At 60.8% G+C, this 19,449-nt stretch overlaps 3 protein-coding genes across 15 annotated transcripts; 2 read left to right on the top strand and 1 right to left on the bottom strand.

The window, feature by feature from the left end:
- CA11 (carbonic anhydrase 11) lies at positions 1 to 5,012 on the top strand. 2 transcript variants are annotated; one of them, XM_004451104.5, is made up of 9 exons: positions 1 to 467; positions 554 to 628; positions 1,353 to 1,495; positions 2,841 to 3,026; positions 3,252 to 3,347; positions 3,467 to 3,539; positions 3,631 to 3,785; positions 4,017 to 4,182; positions 4,884 to 5,012. In XM_004451104.5, the coding sequence occupies exons 1-9, from the start codon at positions 401 to 403 to the stop codon at positions 4,907 to 4,909; spliced, it is 987 nt and encodes a 328-aa protein (XP_004451161.1). In that variant the 5' UTR covers positions 1 to 400; the 3' UTR covers positions 4,910 to 5,012. The 2 variants fall into 2 exon arrangements, with proteins under 2 accessions (XP_004451161.1, XP_058136512.1); XM_058280529.2 differs by having other exon boundaries at positions 311 to 467; positions 3,993 to 4,182.
- Positions 5,013 to 5,906: 894 nt separating this feature from the next.
- On the top strand, positions 5,907 to 11,075 carry DBP (D-box binding PAR bZIP transcription factor). The gene is given in 5 exon segments (XM_004451122.5): positions 5,907 to 6,174; positions 7,099 to 7,509; positions 8,932 to 9,143; positions 10,712 to 10,750; positions 10,752 to 11,075. Coding segments are annotated over 5 exon segments (978 nt in total). The 5' UTR covers positions 5,907 to 6,035; the 3' UTR covers positions 10,929 to 11,075.
- Positions 11,076 to 11,341: 266 nt separating this feature from the next.
- Positions 11,342 to 19,443, bottom strand: SPHK2 (sphingosine kinase 2). Of its 12 annotated transcripts, XM_071209369.1 has the most exons (10): positions 19,177 to 19,225; positions 18,167 to 18,321; positions 17,783 to 17,837; positions 16,819 to 17,095; positions 16,274 to 16,366; positions 14,810 to 15,275; positions 13,838 to 13,987; positions 13,566 to 13,660; positions 13,359 to 13,474; positions 11,342 to 12,964 (listed from the first exon to the last, which is right to left on the bottom strand). In XM_071209369.1, the coding sequence occupies exons 6-10, from the start codon at positions 15,210 to 15,212 to the stop codon at positions 11,866 to 11,868; spliced, it is 1,863 nt and encodes a 620-aa protein (XP_071065470.1). In that variant the 5' UTR covers positions 15,213 to 15,275; positions 16,274 to 16,366; positions 16,819 to 17,095; positions 17,783 to 17,837; positions 18,167 to 18,321; positions 19,177 to 19,225; the 3' UTR covers positions 11,342 to 11,865. The 12 variants fall into 12 exon arrangements, with proteins under 12 accessions (XP_071065470.1, XP_071065463.1, XP_071065468.1 ...); XM_071209362.1 differs by lacking the exon at positions 17,783 to 17,837 and having other exon boundaries at positions 19,177 to 19,442; XM_071209367.1 differs by lacking the exon at positions 19,177 to 19,225 and having other exon boundaries at positions 16,762 to 17,095.
- Positions 19,444 to 19,449: the final 6 nt, after the last annotated feature.

Raw genomic sequence — 19,449 nt, 5'->3', positions numbered from 1 at the left:
GAAGGCAGAGCGCAGGGCGGTGGGGAGGGAAGCGGCATGGAGACATGGAGCTAGGGGCTTCCTGGGGGCCGCACGGGGAGAGCCGGGGGAGTGGGGGGCGCGGATCAGAAACCCGGAGGTGACCCGGGGGGAGCGCAGGCGAAGGCAGAGAGCGGAGGAGGCGGCTCAGGAGGCAGAGGGGCCTGGAGGGTGGAGGAGAGGCAGGAGGGAGAGGAGGCAGAGAAGAGGGCCGTGGGGTGCTCCCCGGCTGCCTGGGTAATTCCGGGAGCTGGGAGTCCCCGGCGGGAGGAGAGGGAGGTTGTAGGTCCTGCAGGCACTGGGTCCCGCGAAGAGGGGAGGCCGGAGCGGAGTGGGGGCCGGGCAGGGGGCTGGCAGGGGGTCTCTGGAAGGCCTCCCCGGGATGGGCGGTGCAGCTCGTCTGAGCGCCCCTAGAGCGCTGGTGCTCTGGGCCGCACTGGGGGCGGCAGGTAAGACGGGGGGTCGGCTAGGAGCCCCGAGGGGAGGGTGGGGGTGGGGGGGCCGGGGAGAGGGGCTCAGCTGGCTCTCTTCCCAGCTCACCTCGGCCCAGCGCCTGACCCCGAGGACTGGTGGAGCTACAAGGATAATCTCCAGGGAAACTTCGTGCCAGGTGCAGCCCGGGCGGGGACCCCGGCCCCTGGGGCGCCTCCTTCTCGCGACCCGGGAACCTCGGGCCCAGCCTCCTCCTCCCTCGGGCCCAGGAGCCCCAGCCCCCTCCCGCCTCCCTCCGGAGTCGAGCCCACACCCGCAGCCCCCAGGCTCGCCCTGGGACATTACACATGCGCATTTCAAGTAGTGAGTGGGAGTGCGCGGGCGGGCAGCGCGAGGTGGGGCGAGAGCACGGGGACAGAGGCGGACCCCGCTGTGACAGGAGCCCAGGTCCTGTGGCCCGCTGTCTCGCGGCCTCCAGCCCTCGCTGACAGCAGCTCTCCCCCGAAGCATTTTTTTTTTTTTAAATCCAGCTGCGGGACATAGGGAGACTGGGAGAACTACAACTCCCATGGGCCTCTGGGGAAGACAGGCAGGGAGTGGGGGCTGGCAGTCCTAAAGACTGCTGGGAGTTGTAGTTTCTTCCCCCAACGACTTAATTTCAGACGGGGTGGATTAAGGCAAGGCTGGAGGTGTTTTGGGGTCTTAAGAAATTACTCCAAGATTCTTCTCGAACCTAGGATTCTACACCTCAGCCTCCACCCCCCATCAGGCCAGGAGTCCAAGTCCCCCAGCCCCTCCTCCCCTGGGACCCTGGAATCCAGACCACAGGATTCACAGATCCCAGCATTGGGATCCAGTTCTTTTTTCTGCCTCTTCTTCCTCCCTGCCCCTCCTCTCCCCAGGGCCTCCCTTCTGGGGTCTGGTGAATGCAGCCTGGAGTCTGTGTGCCGTGGGGAAGCGGCAGAGCCCTGTGGATGTGGAGCTGAAGAGGGTCCTCTACGATCCTTTCCTGCCCCCCCTGAGGCTCAGCACTGGGGGAGAGAAGGTAAGGGACCTGGGGTCAGGAGGCCAGCTTTGGGAGGGGGTACGTGTAAGTGCTGGGTGGAGAGAAGGGCCTTACCTCCTGAAATGGTTCTCCCCTGGTTCTCATCTTCGTGGAAGAAATAATAAAACCTGATGTATCTGTGCCAATTCGGAAAGCTTGATAGTCCCCTCTAATCCTCACAAACACCCCATGAAACCAGGACGGTTATTATCCTTATTTTATGGGTGCCGGAACTGAGGCACAGAGAGGTTAAGTTACTTGCCTGGGGTCACACAGCTAGAGAATGCCAGCGCTGGGATTCCAACCCAAGCAGAGTGGTCCCAGCAGCTGGGCTCTCACCTACTTTGCAGGATGGCTTCTCGTCAGTGCTGGTGCCACCTTTCACTTGGCTGCCCCAGCCCAAAACTGTAGAGCCATTCTTGACCCCACCCTCTCCCTTACTCCCCATTGCCAATCCCTGCCCCTTATTAGTCGCCTGCTAAATATCATTCAAATCCTTCCACTTCTCATCCCCTCCACTGCCCCCACTTTTGTCCAGGCCACCATCCTCTTGGCACCTGGACCTGCCATAGCCTCCTTGGCTGTCTGTCTGCAGTCTGTTCGCCATGCCATGGCCAGAGAGATGTCTAATCAGATCAGCCCATTCTCCTACTCAAAATCCTTTGGTTAGGATAAGCAATAATAGCAAACCTTCATTGCACTTAACTGTGTGCCTGGCACTATGCTAATATATTCGGTTATATTTTGTTCGGCTAGAGATATAGTCAGTTATACTCCCATCATTGCCCACAAGGCTGCCCACGATCCGGCTCCCATTCCCATTCTCTCATTCACTCTGGTTCCACGGGCCTCATCACTGTCCCTAAAACAGGCTACCTCAGGGCCTTTGCACTGGCTGTTCCTGCCTCCTGGAATGGCCTTCTCCCTGCTCTTTGCAGCTAACCCCTGCTTATCCCTCAGGTCTCTATTCAAATGGCACCTCCTCACGCAAGCCTTTCCTGCCCCCCCATCCAGATTCCCAGTTCTCTTTCCCAGCGTGAGCACAGGATAAAATTAGTTAAGCAGTTACTTTCGTTATTACGTGTTGTATGTCTCTCCCCCATGAGGACATAAGCTCCACGCGGCCCAGGATTTTTGTCTCCTTGTTCACTGTTCTATTCTTGGCACATAGTAGAAGCTCAGTAAGGAATTCAACCAGTTCAGAGCATCCACCATGGGCCAGCACAGAACCTGGCAAAGAGCTGGTGCTCAGACTACACTGAATGATGAAATGATTGTTGGAAGTGGAAAATGGGAGGAAAACAGATCTTTCTGGGCCCTGTGACGGTTCCTGCCTCCCCCACAGCTCCGGGGAACCCTGTACAACACGGGCCGCCATGTCTCCTTCCTGCCCGCGCCCCGGCCTGTGGTCAACGTGTCTGGGGGTCCCCTCCTCTATAGCCACCGACTCAGTGAACTGCGGCTGCTGTTTGGTGCACGGGACGGAGCGGGCTCTGAACACCACATCAATCACCAGGGCTTCTCTGCTGAGGTGATGGCCACTGACCTCGAACCCATGACCCTGTCCTTGACCTCACCCCAGTTCTTCTGGCTTCCACCCCCTTCCTAATGCCTTACCCCACCCTCCACAGAACTGGTCCCCCACCCTGAGGCATAAACCCTTACTCTGACCTGGGACCTCAGAGTTCCCAGGGCTGGAGCCATCCTCTCCTCCCTTCTGCTGGGAGACCCCCCACTCTGTGACCCCCCTCCCCAGGTGCAGCTCATTCACTTCAATCAGGAACTCTACGGGAACCTCAGTGCAGCCTCCCGGGGCCCCAATGGCCTGGCCATTCTCAGCCTTTTTGTCAATGTAAGTCAAGGCAAGATTCAGAGGGTCAAAGGGGCTCCTGGACAGAAGAGGGGCACTGCGGGGGGAAGGGGTCCCTGGAGTTCTGGGCACCTCCCTCCTCACCTCCAACCCCCACACAGGTGGCCAGCAGCTCAAATCCATTCCTCAGCCGGCTTCTCAATCGTGACACCATCACCCGCATCTCCTACAAAAGTAAGTCCCTGGCATGTTGGGGGGGGGGCACCACCCGAGAGGGGGGTTCCAGAGGGACACCCCTCTTCACTCTGGCCTGATGTTCTGGCAGATGATGCCTACTTTCTCCAAGACCTAAGCCTGGAGCTCCTATTTCCTGAATCCTTCGGCTTCATCACCTATCAGGGATCTCTCAGCACCCCGCCCTGTTCAGAGACTGTCACCTGGATCCTCATCGACCGAGCCCTCAATATCACCTCCCTCCAGGTGACCCTCTGCCGCCTCGGTGCCTAGGAACCCGACCTGGGTACCCAATTCCTTAACCCCGGCGGGTAGGGTAAGAGGAAGAGCGGACCACCGTGCTACCCGGGGCGGCTGGGGGGTGGAATTGAGACTGAGCGCATGCGCCCGGCCCCCTCCCCAGGGCCGGACTTCCTCCTGAGGTTACCAGGGCCCTCCACTCTTCACTCCCAGTTTCCTTCCCCTTTTCCACGGCAGATGCACTCCCTGAGACTCCTGAGCCAGAACCCTCCGTCCCAGATCTTCCAGAGCCTCAGCGGTAACGGCCGGCCCCTGCAGTCCTTGGCCCACAGGGCCCTGAGGGGCAACAGGGACCCCCGGCACCCCGAGAGGCGCTGCCGAGGCCCCAACTACCGTCTGCATGGTATGGCCCAGGCTGCACTCCCCCGCCCCGTCTTGGTTTCGCCTGCCTCTGGGTCTCCCCCGGGTGGCTTACGGCTGCTTCTGGATGGTCCAGCCCCGGAAGCTCTCGCTCTCACCTTCCCCCTCTGCGTCCTTTGGTACGGCCCACCTCCTGGCCCTAGATCAAGGCCGGCCCAGGCTTTGTCTTCCTTCACCGCCTTGAGGCTTGGTAGAGAACCCGAGCCCCTTGGCTCCTTTGTGGTACAATTCACGACGGGTCCGCGGTCGAGAAGTTTTTATCGCTATGGCTTAACAATACGGCACAGTCCGGACCCCCTCTCTCTTTCCATGTGGTACAACTCTATGCTGTAGCTTTGACCGCACCCCCCGTCGAAAATCAACTTGGTACATCCCCTTTCCCTTCCTACTGCCTCCTGGTGGTTCCCTGTGAGCTGATGCCCCCCTCTCTGGCTTCTCAACATGGTCCAGCCCAGTGCCCCCCATGAATACCGTCCCGTAGTTCAGCCCACTGCCGGAACGTCCCTATTCCACCCTCCTCCACTCCCTAAGGTTCCGCCCAGAATCTCACTGTTATCCCCGCGTTCTCCAACCTAGTACGTTCCGGTTCCCCCTTCGCATCGTCCCTGTGGTAGAGCGGCCGGGAGGCCCATCCTATGGTGCCCTGAACTAACGTCCCCCCCACCGGTGACCTCTGTCTTACAGTGGATGGTGCCCCCCACGGTCGCTGAGACTCCCCATCGAGGATTGCGCTCGCCTGTCCCAAGACTCCCTTCAAAGGGAGGGGAGTCACCCTCAAAACAAAGCTATTAAAGGGACAGAATACTTCCTGTTTCTCAGTGGTCTGATTCTAGGCGCGGTGGGAAAATATTTGGGTATTAAAGAACAGCCTTCTTCCAGAAACCAAACTCCCTCTTCCTAAACTGACATCGGCCTTTAGCTACCTGTTTCCCAGATCACCTAGACGTGCGGCTCCTTTAAGCCGCCTCTCTCTCCCCGCCCCCTCCGCCCCCTCAGGCAGCACGCGCGGAGCCATGTGCTTCCCCCACCCGCCTGCCTCATTGGCCCAAACTGGGTCACGGTCCCGCCCCCAGTGCCGCGTCCCATTGGGCAAATGTAGGTCAGGGTCCCGCCTCCCTCCTAAAGGCAAGACAACTTCACGCGCTGAGGCCCTCACGCGCCCTCCTGGGCCTTGGCGAGACCAGGGCGTCCCATTGGCTGTGCGTCTCTAGGGGCCGAGACGTGATTGGCTCGCGCGTGCAGCCGGAGGGAGGCACGCGGCTAGGGTGCATGGCCAGAGACCCGCCGGGCTGGGCCCGCGCGTGCGGGCGCCGGGAGGAGGGGCGCGCGCTGTGGCGTCGGGTGTTTTGGTTTTGGTTTGTTGTTTTTTTTTTTTCCGCGAAAGAAGTAAGTTTGCTTTGGCCCCGCCTCAAGGCGGCCGCCTCCTCCCACCGCCTCCTCCGCCCCTCCGCGCACACCTCTCGGTGCAGATTGCAAAGCTCCTTCCGCTGCGAGAGCTGCAGGTTTTGCAAGAGCCAGGCTCGCCCACCTTACAGAAGGAGCGCCTTGTGTCCTCTGCACCCGCGGTCGCCAAGAGCCAACTGCCTGATTGGGTCACCCCCTCGCCCAAACCTGCATGGTCTCCTGGGACCCTCTTGAGTTGCACGTTTCTGCCCCGAGGACCGCACATCCCCGTCGCTCTTAGGATTTGCGGTGTTCTGGATACTGGAGGCTTGCAAGCTACACTCGCCCGCTCCTGGGCCGACACTCACCCGAACCACAGGAGTGTGCCGCTGACTGGCAGGCCAGCTCTTCACCTCTCCATGAGCCCGTGAGCCTGGGGGCAGGTGCCCGGCGATGGCGCGGCCCGTGAGCGACAGGACCCCGGCCTCCCTGCTGCTGGGCGGCCCGGCCGGGGCTCCCTCTGGCGGAGGGGCGCTGCTCGGGCTGCGGAGCCTTCTGCAGGGGACCAGCAAGCCCAAAGAGCCGACCAGCTGTGAGTTTCTAGCCCCCACTTCACCCAGCTCGGCCCTCCGCTCCCTTAGGGATCCGAGAGCCAGGGTCCACAATCAACCCATCCTCCCAGCCTTTATCCATTGAATTGCTCAGGTGTTTAACCCCAGAGCCTTCTCCACCGAGGACCCAAGGTGCTGCCTCTCACCCCGTCCGCTCCCAGGACCCAGGAATCCCGGCTTCCCGCATCCCCCTCCCCAGAGACAGAGTACTCCAGCCCCCCAGCCCCCTCTTCCTCTTGGTCCTGGGAGTCTGGACCCCCCTAGTCCGGGGAGGGGGTGTGTCTGATGCTCACACGGTAGTGACACGGGCTTGGGCGGGGCTTCCTGGGGTCACATGGGGCCTAGGGATGAGGAATGTGCCTGAGGACTAGAGCCCCGGGCTGCCCCTTCCCGAGTGGCGGGGAGGGGGAAGGGACTACGGTGCTCAGAGGGTGTGTGTGTGGGGGGGGGATTGCAGAGGATTACAGAGCTGTCATTTTTTCTCTCACCTGCCCAACCCTCCACCTACCTGTCTGTCGTCCCTCCCTTACTGGATTTCCATCTCCCGTTCTCTGTCTCTGGCCCATCTCTCTGCATGTCGGTTCTCCCTCCTTTCTGGGACCATGTCCACCCCTTCCTCCTTTTTCTGAGTTTCTGCGTTGCTCCCTCTTTGGATCTCTATCCCTTTCTTGATCTCTGTTCCCTTCTCTCTCTCTTCCCTCCCCCGTCTCTGTCCTTTCTCGCTGATCTCTGCCCCCCTCTTTGAGTCTCTGTCATCCCCGGGGTCTGTCCCCTCTGCCTCTGGATTTCTGTATTTCCGCCGTGTGGGTCTCTATCCCCCCTTCTCTCGGGTCTCTGACTCGGGGTCTCTTCTCCATCTCTGTCTCCCCTCCTCCCATCCCGCCCCCTCTTCCCCTGGTCCTCAGGTCTCCTTAAGGAAAAAGAGCGCAAGGCGGCTCCGCCGGCAGCCACGGTTCCCGGGCCGGGCCTGGAGACGGCGGGCCCGGCGGATGCCCCAGCTGGGGCGGTGGTGGGCGGCGGGTCCCCGCGGGGGCGCCCGGGGGCCGTGCCTGGCCCGAGTCTTTTGGCGCCGCTGCTGTGGGAGCGGACACTGCCGTTCGGCGACGTGGAGTACGTGGACCTGGACGCCTTCCTGCTGGAGCACGGGCTCCCGCCCAGCCCGCCGGCCCTCGGCGGCCCGTCCCCGGTGCCCTCGCCCGCGCGCACGCCTGCGCCCTCCCCGGGACCCGGCTCCTGCGGCTCGGCCTCCCCACGCTCCTCGCCCGGGCACGCCCCCGCCCGGGCTGCCCTCGGGGCCGCCGGCGGCCACCGTGCAGGTGCGGCGACGGGGGCGGGGTCTCGGGGGGCGTGGCCCCCGGGGGGCGCGGCTGGGCGACGCGGGTGGGTTGGGGGCGGTGGCCTAGGCTGCGCGCCCCGGTTCTGGGTCGCGAAGTTGAGAGTTGCAGGGGGAGGGGCCGGATTCGGTGTCCCCTAATGTGTCAGGGACTGGGTCTCCGCGATCCCTGGGGTCAGAGGTCCTTGGGACCCCAAGTTCCAGGAAGCCCACCCGGAGGGAGCGATGGTGGAAGATCCTGTGGGCGGATATTCGTAGAGCTGGGAAGCGATGAACTGGGATAAGGTCGAAACTCCTTGGCCCCCTTTGGGGAGAAGTCAGGGAGCTGGGCATAGACTTCTGTTCCCCGGGACGTGACCGGGAGGGGAAGAAGTCGGGGGCCTTGCTTCTGGGCCCACCAGTGCAGCGAGCCCAAGGCTCCTTGATTCCCGGGAGAGGAGCAACTTGGGATCCCAGAACCCTGGGTACCCGGGAGACTAGGGGCTGGGTCTCCTGTGTTCCCCTGGGAGCAGGGAACTGGGATACTTGAAGCGGGGCTGTTAAGAGGTGCGAGCTGAGTGAGGGCCCCGAAGGAGGCAAAGGAAAGGCCTTCCTCCCCCCGGGCACCTTGGGGTCTCCAGGGACGGGCTGCGGGCCGGGGATCCCCGGGCGCACCTGCCCCCAGTGCGGCCCTCGGGGCCAAGCCAGGCCCTTCCCCTCCCCTGCTGCACATTCCCGCGCCACGTGAGTCCCGCTCTCCCTCCTCCGCGTTTCGCGCACGCGCGGTTACGCGGGGGAGGCGGGGCCTGGGGAACGTGAGGGCGCGGGGCGGGGGTGAGGGAAGCAGGCGCCGGCACGTGACTCAGCCCCGGGCCTGTGTCCTCAGCTGGCCCCGGCTTGCTTGCTCTTAAAGGGACAGGCACCTCCCCGGGAGCCCTGCCAGAAGTTCGGAGCTTTCTCGGCCCCTTTCTACGCCTTTGGAAGGAGTAGCTCTTAGAGTCTAACTGAAGTCCTTTCAATGCAGTGTATTCCTTTTCTCTGAACAGCCTGGGCTGTAGGCTTTGGTTAGGAACTCGGTAAGAAGGGTGCAGATTAGAGTATGGGAAAGAAGCCAATACTATGACTGAAGACCTGAGGTCTTAATAGAAATAGTCCTGATTCCTGTGTCACTTCGGGCAAGTCTGTTAAGCCTGGGCCTCAGTTTCCCTGTTTGTAAAAATGAGATTGGCTTTATGGTGTCTTGGCAACTTAATCCTTAGGGAACCTTCGTATTTGGCATTAAAGAGGTTGATCCCTGGCAGACTTTTTGTTAGACCCCAGAAGGACCCTCCTGGTGGCAAAAGGATATGGCATTCTGAGCTGGCGGTAGACTCGGGGATCCCTCCTCCAAAGTAAACACCCCAGTGAGACGTTCTCTTTCCCTAAGGCCTGACCTCTCGGGACACACCCAGCCCTGTGGACCCAGACACCGTGGAGGTGCTGATGACCTTTGAACCCGACCCGGCAGATCTAGCCTTGTCCAGCATTCCAGGCCACGAGACCTTTGACCCCCGGAGACATCGCTTCTCCGAGGAGGAACTCAAGCCCCAGCCCATCATGAAGAAGGCTCGGAAGATCCAGGTGCCAGAGGAGCAGAAGGTGGGCACCTCCCCCAGCCAGCCACCGGGCTTTCCTCATGGCCAGGCCTGGGCTTCTCATTGGGATCACCTCTGAAGTCCTCCTGGTTCTCAGTCCTCCTTGGTGCCTTGCCCACCAGCCAGCAAGGGGTCAGGTGCTTGGGCTTGAGGTTCAGGGAGATGCTCTCACCATGGGATGGGGACTCACGCAGCCCTGCTAGGTCCAGTGTGTAGGCTTGAGGCTTCTCCTGTCATTTGGGCCTGCAGCCCTCACTGACGCCAGCTTCAGTCTCGGCCAGGCACAGCTTCCCGTAGCAGTAGAGCCTTGGCCTGTCTCTCCTTAGCGCCAGCCAGGCTTGGGCAGGGCTTAGGTCTCTGATTCAGGGCATCCTGCAGAGTGACGGCTCTTCCCAGGATGCAGACTTTGTCAGCCTCTTTAGGTCTTGTGTTCCGGATTTGTCACTAGAGGAAGCCTCTTCTCATTGGAGGAATGTCTCCAGTTCCCTTGTGGAGCCAATGGCACATTCTGATTTGAGGTGTTTAGGACAGCTTTCTGTCTTTGCCAGTTCTGGGGTACCTCCTAATAAGGGGCACCCGGGCTTCTCATAAGACTTTACCATGCCCTGGTGTGAGTAGCAGCTAGGACAGGCTGGCTGACTGCTAGGAAAATGGTTTCTCCTGCCTCAGGGTCCTGTTCCTAAGGACTGGATTTTTCCTACAACCAGCTTAAGTAAGCTAGGCTTAATTAAGGGAGAGAGCAGTGAGCAACTTCATGAGCTAGATGGGTTTTGTTACCAAGGAGTGGTCTTCCTCCACCACCAATTCCAGACCGGAGAACCCTAGGAGTAATCCCCTGGGGATTTCTCAGGCTAGGTCCCGTTGCTAAGGGGCAACTCTTTAGAAACAAGGGCCTGTTGGGGAGGAAGTAGCTCCCTGGGCCCAGTTCCAGGCCAGTATGTCAGTTAATGGCTCTGGGTAATGGGACCACTTAGCCCTGACTTTTCTTTGCTGAGTAGGGATGCGGTTGTCTTGGCAACCAGATTCTCAAGAGGTCCATCTCTGAGAGGATTTTTATGGGACTCCAGACCCCATGGCTAGGAGCCTAGGTCTTCCTTAGCAACCATGATCTGGGAAAGTGATGTATGGGGCAGTGCTTGTCACTGGGAGGAGCCCTCAGGCCCTGAAGGCCCTGTTGCTAGGGAACAAGCATCCTTACCAACCAAAGAGCTAACTGCAAGCCCTTTCCCAGGTGGGGAGGGCTTGGGTCTGTTTTGCACAGTGGAAACTAGAAGCCCAGTTGCTTGGGGGTGGAGAATTTCATGCCTCAGCTTTTGCTAGGGGGCTGCTTTCCTTAACAACCAAGGTCCTAGGTGGGCAATCCCTTGGGTACCCATCCCAGGGGAGCCCCGGTTATCCTTCGGGACCCCCTAGCGGGCAGGAAGCCTCGGGGGTCTCAGAAGCCCTCCGGGCCTTGAAGGCACACCAAGCAAACTGGTACCTCCCTTCCTTTCTTGCTGGAACTTGGACCTGTCAGGACCTCAGTGCTCTCCTTCCGTCCTTCCTTCCTTCCTTCCTTCCCCCAACCTGTAGGATGAAAAATATTGGAGTCGGCGGTACAAGAACAACGAAGGCAGCCAAACGATCCCGTGACGCCCGGCGGCTCAAGGAGAACCAGATCTCAGTGCGGGCGGCCTTCCTGGAGAAGGAGAACGCCCTGCTGCGGCAGGAGGTGGTGGCCGTGCGCCAGGAGCTGTCCCACTACCGCGCCGTGCTGTCGCGCTACCAGGCCCAGCACGGAGCCCTGTGAGGCCGCCGCTCCCCACCCAATGGAGTTCTGCTCAGACTTGCGTCCTGACGCCCCCCTCCCTTCCCGCCCTGTGGCCACTGGGCCGCTTAGCTGGGTGCCCCAGGGATGTGACGATGCTGATAAATACATTTATATTTTTAAGAAAAAGTGAGCCTCCCGCCTCCCTCGTGGGGGCGGGAAGGGAACTGTGTGTGTAGCCCGGCCCGTCAAGGATCCCGTCCCCCCACCGCCTCCAGGAACACAATCCTGAATAAATCTTGAGAACCCAGAGCCCTAGCTGTTGTGGGGGAGGAGGACACAGCTCCCTGGCCCCCGGTTCCAAGCCTGCGGCCCCTAAAAAGGCAGGAGCCCCTGTAAGTGCCCAGAGCCCGGTCCTTCCCAGGGGCTGCCGGGTGGAGGAAAGAGCGAGGGTCTAAGAGTAATGAAGCGAACGCCTTTATTGCATAGACCTGTTCAATTGCTTTGAAGTCTGGGGATGGAGATGGGGGACGCACGGGGTCAGAAGACTGGGGAAATGATCTTCCCGCTCACACTGGCAGGGGAAGAAACTGTAGTGCAAAGAGGAGCGCGGGCCCCAGGAAACCTGCCTCTCCCGGGCCAATTGGCCGGCGAAGTAGAGGCACTGGCGTGGACAGGGCAAGCGCCGGGCCCCACCTGGCCGGCCCGCCTAAGGCCTTTCCCAGTGCGTCCCATCGTGGGCCCGCGGAGGCAGGCCCCGCCCACCCCGGCCAGGCACGACTTACGGGGTGAACCCCCCGTTTGGCCGTAACGGCAATGTCCACCTCCCCCCACCCCCACCCCGGGCGGGCGCAATCCTGAGACTTCAGTCCGGAACCTGCCACTGGGGACCCTCGCCCTAACTCTAGCAGCTAGGCCCCGCCCCCCTGGAGTGTAGGCCCCGTCCCCGGCGGGGCGGGCTCCAAGCTGGGCGGGAGGCTCAAGGTTTGCGCCTGGGACAGCCAGGCGGCCCGGTGAGCAGGGTCCCGAGGCCGGGGTGCAGCTGCGCCTGCACCGGCCCGTACTCCACTTGCTCCCCGTCCACCGTGAGCACGCCGCGGGGCGTGAGCGGCTCGAGGCGGAAGGCATGGGCCACCGCATAACCCAGCTGTGGACAGCCCACGTTGAAGTGGCTCCCGTGCTCCATGGCCAGGAAAAGACGCAGAAGCATGGCCCTCGAGATGCCACCACGCACCCAGCACAGGTGCACCAGGCCGTCGTCAAAGCGAGCATGAGGAGCTGCCACCAGGTCAGCACCCAAATGGCTGGGCGAGATGGCCAAAATGAGCACAAAATCTTCCTCCAGTGTCACCCAGCCTGGCGGCAGCGGAGCACCCAAAGGAGGCAGCAGGTGGTCTGATGGGCCACAGGTAGAGTTGGCTCCTGGGGCATCAGCAGGGGGAGGAGGCACCCCAGAGGATGTGGGTATTTTCAGGGATCCTTCAGTAATGGATGAGGGTAGAGCTTCCCCCGGAGAGCCAGGGGGCGAAGGCAGCAGCGGGTCAGGGGACAGTGGAGCATCCCCAGCCCCGGCCCAGTCCCTAACCACCTCTGGACCCCCACCATTGAGGGACGGGTTGGGCAGGGGCTCAGGGGAGCCAGGGGAGCCCAGGGGATACTGAGACAGGGGAAGGGGCAGGTCCGACACAGAGCGGTGCAGGGGCGAGTGGGCCAGGGGCGGGACTGGGCCTGGGGCCAGGGCCAGGGTCAGCTCCGACTTGGCACGGGGCAGGCCGTGGGTAGGAGTGGCTGAGGCAGGCTCCAGGGTGGCAGGGAGGTAGGAGAGGCGGCCACGGTAGGTGTGTAGCGTGGCCAGGCGCAGCACTGTACCCAGTGTAAAGCGGGCGCTGCCCAGAGCCCTGAAGCGCTCGCTCTGGATGTCCACATCAGACACGAAGCCCCAAGCCACAGACAGGAAGGAGAAACAACGCGTGCCTGAGGCCAGAGTCACTGAGAGCAAGTCCAGGGGGCGCCTGCCACTGTGACAGAGCAGCAGAGAGCAGTTGAGCAGCAGGTCAAGTCCCACAGCAGGCTCGAACCTTCAGAGAGGGGAGGGGAAGGGGAGGAAAGCACAAAGCGGGTGAGAGTCGCAGGAGCCGGGAGCAGAGCTCGGGGGGCACAGGGGCACGCCCTCAGCCTGCCCGCTGCCATCTGGCAGTCTCCATACAGCCTTTTCTGACAGGCCAGGTTCTCTGTTGGTGCTTTCATTCTCTAACCACTCACCGAGGGCCTGCTGTATGCTGGGCACAGTACTAGGCTCTAGAGATACGGCTGGGGACAAGACAGGCAAAAACGGCTCAGCCCAGACAGTGTGGCTGAGGCAGACGGGCTGAGGGGAGACTGTGTCCCCCGGGTGGGCCCTCCCTCCCGCTGCTGCATCCGCAGGTTCAGGCCTCGGCCCAGGCAGGGGCCCCACAGAGGTGTCCAACCTACCCCCCGTGCAGGTTCACTGCTCCGGCCAGCGCGTTGCCCGAGCCGCAGGGCAGGATGCCCACGGGCATCTTCACGGCCTCCTCCCAGTCGGGGCGCTCCAGCAGCCCGTTCAGCACCTGCGGGACGGGAGCCCCGACACCTGGCTTCTGGGCCTGGCCCCTGGGGTCGCCAAGGGCTCAGGGCTGGGGGCAGAGGTTCCTGCCCTACCTCATAGAGCAGCCCGTCTCCTGAGATTGTGATGATGCCGTCCCACTCGCTCAGGCTGATCCCCTGGACCAGCTCCCGGGCATGGTTTTGTCGTTCTAAGGTGAGAAACCAGCAGGTGAGGCCAACTGCCCCCAGGACTCAGCTCTGCCCCCCTATCCCGGCACCTCTCCCCCAGGACCTGGGCGACTCAACACCCACCCCCAGCCTCTCCTTAGACCCAGGATTTCAAGTGGGGTGTACCGGACCCCACTTGGACCCTGACACGGCCTTACCTGTCTGTATGAGGTTGAAAGACAGCCCGGCTTCAGAAATCATGGGCACCACGTGGTTCTGACACCATTGCCAGGCCAGGCCCCGCCCCCCAAAGGGATTGACCAAAAGGAGCAACCTGGGTGCCCGTGGCAGAAGCTCGGGGGTGATCTCTGCAGAGAGAGGGGAGAGTGTCTACAGAGGCCAGAAAGCCAGGGCCCTCCCCCGTGGAGGGCTGGCAAAGAGCTTGCTGAGAGGTGGAGTGCTCTCCCGCCCATGCTGGCCAGGCCCAGGAGTGCAGCCCCCCGCCCCCCCGAGTCCCCCACACCCCGCCCCCCAGTGCTGAGAGAAAAGCAGGGCTCGGGTATCTAATCGCAGTGCCCTTTGGACATGTGAGAGGAGAAAACAAGGAGCTGTGGTTTCCACATCCCTCCCCTGCACACCTGGAATCCAAGATCAGGTTACTCGTGGGGGGCTCCCTCCCTGTCCCAGGACCCTGGAGCACCAAGGAGGGTCCGGCAGATGGGGACACAGCACCTTTCCCTTCCTGCTCCAGCGAGTACCCTGGCAGGGGCCTCCACCAGGAAGCCTTCTCTGACCCCCCCACCAGCTGCCACCTTGGGTGCCTGGGGTGCCGTGTGGGAACTGTTAGCACCTTGCAGGGGGCTGATCCCTGATCCCTTCCTTGTCGGCTGCTTCCACCAGCCTGCGAGCCTCTAACTCACCTGTGCCAAGACCCATGAAAGGGAGGAGTGGACAGAGACCCAGAGGGGAGGGGTCTGAGACCCGGGGTGGGGTGGGGTGTGTGCAGACATCCTCTCTGTCTGTGCCTTTTGTCCCTTCCCGAACCTGTCCTCGTCTGCTTATCAGCCAACAGGGACCCAGAGGGACACATCAGGTAGACAGACACACAGAAAAGTCCAGACACAGCTGCCCACAGAAGACATGGAGACACGGAGGTAGCCCGCGGGCAGGGCCGTCGCCCACCACCTCACCCCCATCCCCGGGCAGCGGCAGGCCGCGGAGCAGACACATGAGAGCAGTGGCCCAGCGCTGGGCCTCAGCGCGGTTCTCTTCGTAGGTGGCTGCCCTGTCGGCCCGGAAGGTGCGCGTGGCTCTGCGCCGGCCCCCTCGCCGGCCCCGCGGGTAGGTGTAGATGCTCAAGTAGGCTGCTGAGTCCGAGGGACTGCAGCTCCGCAAGGTGCAGCAGCCTGAGACTTCGGCCAGGGGGACCAGGCCGCCCCGGGGCCGGGCTTCGGGCTTGGGGCGCAGCCGCTGTATGTGTAGGGCCTGCGGCGTGAGGGTGAGAGCGAAGCGGGGGCCGCGGGCTGGGTAGGAGCCAAACTCGCCATGCAGGAGTGGGGTGCTGGCGGTCAGTGGAGGCAGTGGCGGGGCCATGGCCCTGTCCAGGGCGCTCCCGGGCCCGCGGCCCTGGCTCCAAGTCAGCTCCTGCTCTGGGCTCTGTGGAGGAGGAGGGCAGGGTCAGAGTCCATGACCACTTTGGGGTGGGAGGGGAGAGGGCAGGGCCTGTGGATACGAGGACACGATGAGGGCGGTGGCAGGTGAGATGGGCGCATCGGAGACGGACAGGCTCAGACAAGTGTGGGGAGACCCTGAGGACACAGGGCAGCGAGGCCAGGTGGTCTGGTAGGCCAGCTTCCTGGGGGGCTCAGAGACCTAAGCGGGCAAGCATTTGTTTGTTCATCCCCCAGATGATTATCCAGTACCCTCTCTGTGCCAATCATGGTGCTGGGCCTGGTGAACCCAGCGGGGAATCAAGACAAAAGTTCCCACCCTCATGGAGTTTATATCCTAATTGGAAGACTAAGAAAGGAGATGAAGAAGTAAAGGATATAGCACACTGGACAACGGTGAGGGCTTTGGGGAAAAGAGGGCAGTGGAGGGGGTTCAGGATGACGGAGATACCCTACACAAGCCAGAGAAACGTGCAAGCACACACGATGTTGCCTTCAAAAGGAGAGTAAGGCAGGGACAGACACTCAGACACAAAGAGAGAGAGGGATAAGGTTTTAGGTCCAGAAAAACAACAAGGGCAGGAGACCCCCAACATCAGGGAGAACAAACCCAGATTGAGGAAAGATACTCAGGGATGGAAGTTGGAATGTGGGGGCTCCAGGAAGCCAGCTGAGGGTCAGAAGGACATGAGAGAGGTAGAAGGGAGAGAGAGCCCAAGCAGACAGGAGAAGCAGGAGGCTGGTGGTATGGGCAGATGATGAGACTAAGGAAGAGATGCCACACAGAGGACCTGATAGGCCAGAGAGCAGGAAGAGCCACATGCAGGCACCTGTGAGAGGCTAGAGCCAAGAGCGGCCCCTGAGCACTGATCTGGGCGTCTGGCTGCCTTCTCTCCAGGGAGGGGGTGGGAGCCGGGACTGAGGTCCACCCCCCCAGAGGACCTGCCCCTACCCTCTCCCCAGCCTCTGCCCCCCACACCTCACCTTTGTTCACCACTGTGCAGCCCAGCTACCTGCCAGACCGGTCCCACACGTTCCCCGGGTTCAGAGCTGCCCGGACACGCCCCCACCTGTGGACTACCATTAGGTGCCAGTTCTGACCACCAGCCCGGGGAGGGTCCCTTGGGCCCAGGGTGCCTGCATCCCCACTCCCCGCTGTGACCCTGTTCTGGGAGCCTCAAGTCAGGCTGAGGCACAAAGCCCTAGGCCTCTCCCAGGCCAGGATATCCGGCCTAGGCTCTATCGCCCCATCCCCCATAGGTATCCCACACCTGGTCCGCAACCCATAGGCCCGGTCTCTGTCCCCGGGCCCCTGGTCATGCGCCTCCATCCCTGCGTGGGTCCCTAAGTCCCGGTCTTGGTTCTCCAACGCCCGCCTCCAGGACGCCAGTGCCGAGCCTGCGTCTCCGTTCCTCCTGGTCCCTCAGACCCCCAGACTCGGGTCCCTGCCCCGACCCCCGCACCCTCCTCACGCGCCAGGTCCGCCTCCAGGCGCTCCCCTCGAGTTAGTACCACCGCCCCCATCGGACCTGGAGGGAGAGGGAGAGTGTGCGTCTGCCCAGCCAATCGCCGTGCGGCTGAACTGAGCCGCACCAATGAGGGCGCGCGGAGGGCGGAGCCCGTCGACTCGCGAGCTTGGCGCAGGGGCCGGCCGCGGGAGAGCCCGAGAACAGGGCGGGGCGTCACGTTTCGCGAGACCGGCCGCCATCGCAGGTGAGGGCAGACGCGCAGCAGAGAAGCGTCACGGCCTCACAGCCAGCGCCTCTTGCCGCCGTCTTTGGTGAGGGCAAAGCGGGTGTGTCCCATCTATTGGGTGTAGAAAAGAAAAAGAGCGTGGAAGAGGAAGGTTTCAGCCATAGAAAACAGAGAGCCCAGCCCCAGGACAGGAACACAGTAACAGAAGCCCAGAGACACGCAAAGGGAGATAATAAAATATAGTAACCCAAACACAGAGCGAGACAGGCAGAAATAAGACAGGCAGGAATAAGAATAAGAAACTGGGGAGGGCAAGAATGAGAAGGAGAAGTCTCCATTTCAGACAGTTATAGAGTCAGAGAGGAGCAGATATTAAGAGACAAAGACAGACTGAGAAGGAGCAAGATAAGGACAAAACAAAGACCAGAAAATGGCAGACACCGAGAAAGACAGGAAAAGACACTTCTGGAATGAAAAACAGGACTAGTTCACTAATTGACAAAACTTATCTACCTTGGATCAGAATCAGAGCAAAGAGTGACTCAAAATCACTTGGCAGGATAGAGACAGGGAGACTTCAGAGAGGAGAGGAGAAACGTTGGAGGCCCAGAGGCTGAGAGGCAGTGAGACTGAGAAAGGCAGAAGGCAAAGATGCTGACAGAGACAGAGCAAAGGCGTGATGTGACTGAAAGTAAGCAAGGCAAGGATGTATCAAAAAAAAAAAACAGACGGAATTACAGAGAGAAAGACACGCAGAAAGAGACAAATGTTAAGTTCATTTACTGACAAACAATGTACCTTGTATCCAACCTAGAACAGCAACAGCACCATGTAGTTCGTGCCAAGAAATAATCTGGAGAGGGGGATGGAAACCCACTGAGATGGAGAGACAGGGAGACATGTCTCTGAGCTTGTGACCCCAGGAGAAGGAAGGGCAGACACAGACCAAAGAGGCTCAGACTCGAAGATACAGACCAAGTCACAAGATGAGGGAACAGGGAGAAAGAGGAAAAGGAAGCAGAGATGATGACTCAAATGCCCATAGACTCGCTGTGTCACCCCAGGGAATCCTCTGGCTTTTCTAGGCTTTGGCTGCCCTGTCTGTGAAATGTAGAGAAAGCTAGTGACATGGACAGGCAGGTCTAGGATGATGTGTCCCGTGGCATCCAGATCTTAGCTTACCTGGTTCCGCTCCTCCTCTGCTTCAACATGTCCATTCATCTGCCAGCCCTCTGCTCTGTCATCACATCAGCATGATCCTGAGTCTCGGTCCGAGGCCACAGCGGAAAAGGAGCAAGGAGTCAGGCCTCACAGTAGTCTGGACCTGACCTTGGGCTCTGTGAAGAACAAGTGATTTAAGAGTATGGAAAGCAGACAGCAGGAGGCTCTTCCAGGCTGGCCGTGTCAGACAGGAAGACCCTGGGCCTCCCTGAAGAAGCAGCGAGGGGGTTGTGCATCTTCCTCAGTGACCCAGCCAGTTGGTCTGGCAGTGCCCAATAAGAGCTAATAATAAGAAAAGCAAATGTGCACTTCATTTTAAGCACTTTTATTAAACTCATAATCCTGGGAATCAACCTACATGATAGGCCTGTTATCATCCCCATTCTCCAGTCAAGGAAAATAAGGCACAGAATTAGTTAAGTAGGAAAGCCAGGGTTTGAATTTGTTTACAACTGCCAAAGGACCATCTCTCTGTCTTTCTGCGCCTCTGCTGCTCTGAACCTCCATCTCCCCGTCTAAGTCTCCATCCCACCCCTGGGCCTCCATTTCCCACCTCAACCCTCCCTGCCCCACCACCGTCTCTGTCCACTCTGTTTTTTTGTCCTCCCATCTCCCGGCCTCCATCTCCACTCCCCCTTCATCTCTGTCTCCCATTCTCCAGATTCCTCCCCTGCTCTCTTTCTCAGTGCACATCAAATTCGCTGGGTCAGGTGAACCTCTCCGGCTGGAAAAAGCAGTCCCAGGTGACGAGTCTGGACAGAAATCAGGGATGGGAAATACAGGATGCTACAGACTCGGCTGTAGCAGGAAGATCTCGAGTTAGACCTCAAATAGGAGTTCCTGAGTTGCGGCCACGCCTGGGAAGTGCAGTAGGAAAAAAGGCAGAGGAGAGTCTGATAACGGGAAAACTCCAGGCTTAGGGTCAGAGGTTCCGAAGGCTCGGATCGGCCCAGTCAGCTCCGCCTTCTCACCCCCAATAGTCGGCCCGCCGGTTCCTCCAGACGCCACTGAGAGGCTGCCGGCGTCAGGCCAGAGCGTCACTGCACAACGTGCCCTCCTAGTTCCACACGGCATCTCTCTCGCTCCCAGAGCCCTTTCTCCCGGAAGCCTATCGAGAACAGTGACTGCGGAGGGCTAGAGAGGCCCCTGGACCGCGGGCCCTTCCTCGCACGACGACGTGCTCGTTCCCGGGCCCTGTTCCGGAATCGCTGCCTTACTTGGTCTTCCAATTCACCACAGAGAAG

Source organism: Dasypus novemcinctus, chromosome 18 (assembly GCF_030445035.2).
Source record: "Dasypus novemcinctus isolate mDasNov1 chromosome 18, mDasNov1.1.hap2, whole genome shotgun sequence".
NCBI lineage: Eukaryota > Metazoa > Chordata > Mammalia > Cingulata > Dasypodidae > Dasypus > Dasypus novemcinctus.
Note: the sequence above shows the minus strand (reverse complement) of the source record. Positions and strands in the feature narration are given on the sequence as shown.

Coding starts and splice junctions, on each gene's coding strand:
- CA11 (XM_058280529.2), top strand. CDS start 401: ATGGGCGGTGCAGCTCGTCTGAGCGCCCCTAGAGCGCTGGTGCTCTGG. Junction 3,348..3,466: donor TTCTCAGCCTTTTTGTCAAT/GTAAGTCAAGGC, acceptor ACCCCCACACAG/GTGGCCAGCAGCTCAAATCC. Junction 4,183..4,883: donor CCCCAACTACCGTCTGCATG/GTATGGCCCAGG, acceptor TCTGTCTTACAG/TGGATGGTGCCCCCCACGGT.
- SPHK2 (XM_004451109.5), bottom strand. CDS start 18,205: ATGAATGGACATGTTGAAGCAGAGGAGGAGCGGAACCAG. Junction 13,988..14,809: donor GCCGCTGCCCGGGGATGGGG/GTGAGGTGGTGG, acceptor CTCTCTCTGCAG/AGATCACCCCCGAGCTTCTG. Junction 13,475..13,565: donor GAGACGGGCTGCTCTATGAG/GTAGGGCAGGAA, acceptor CCCGTCCCGCAG/GTGCTGAACGGGCTGCTGGA.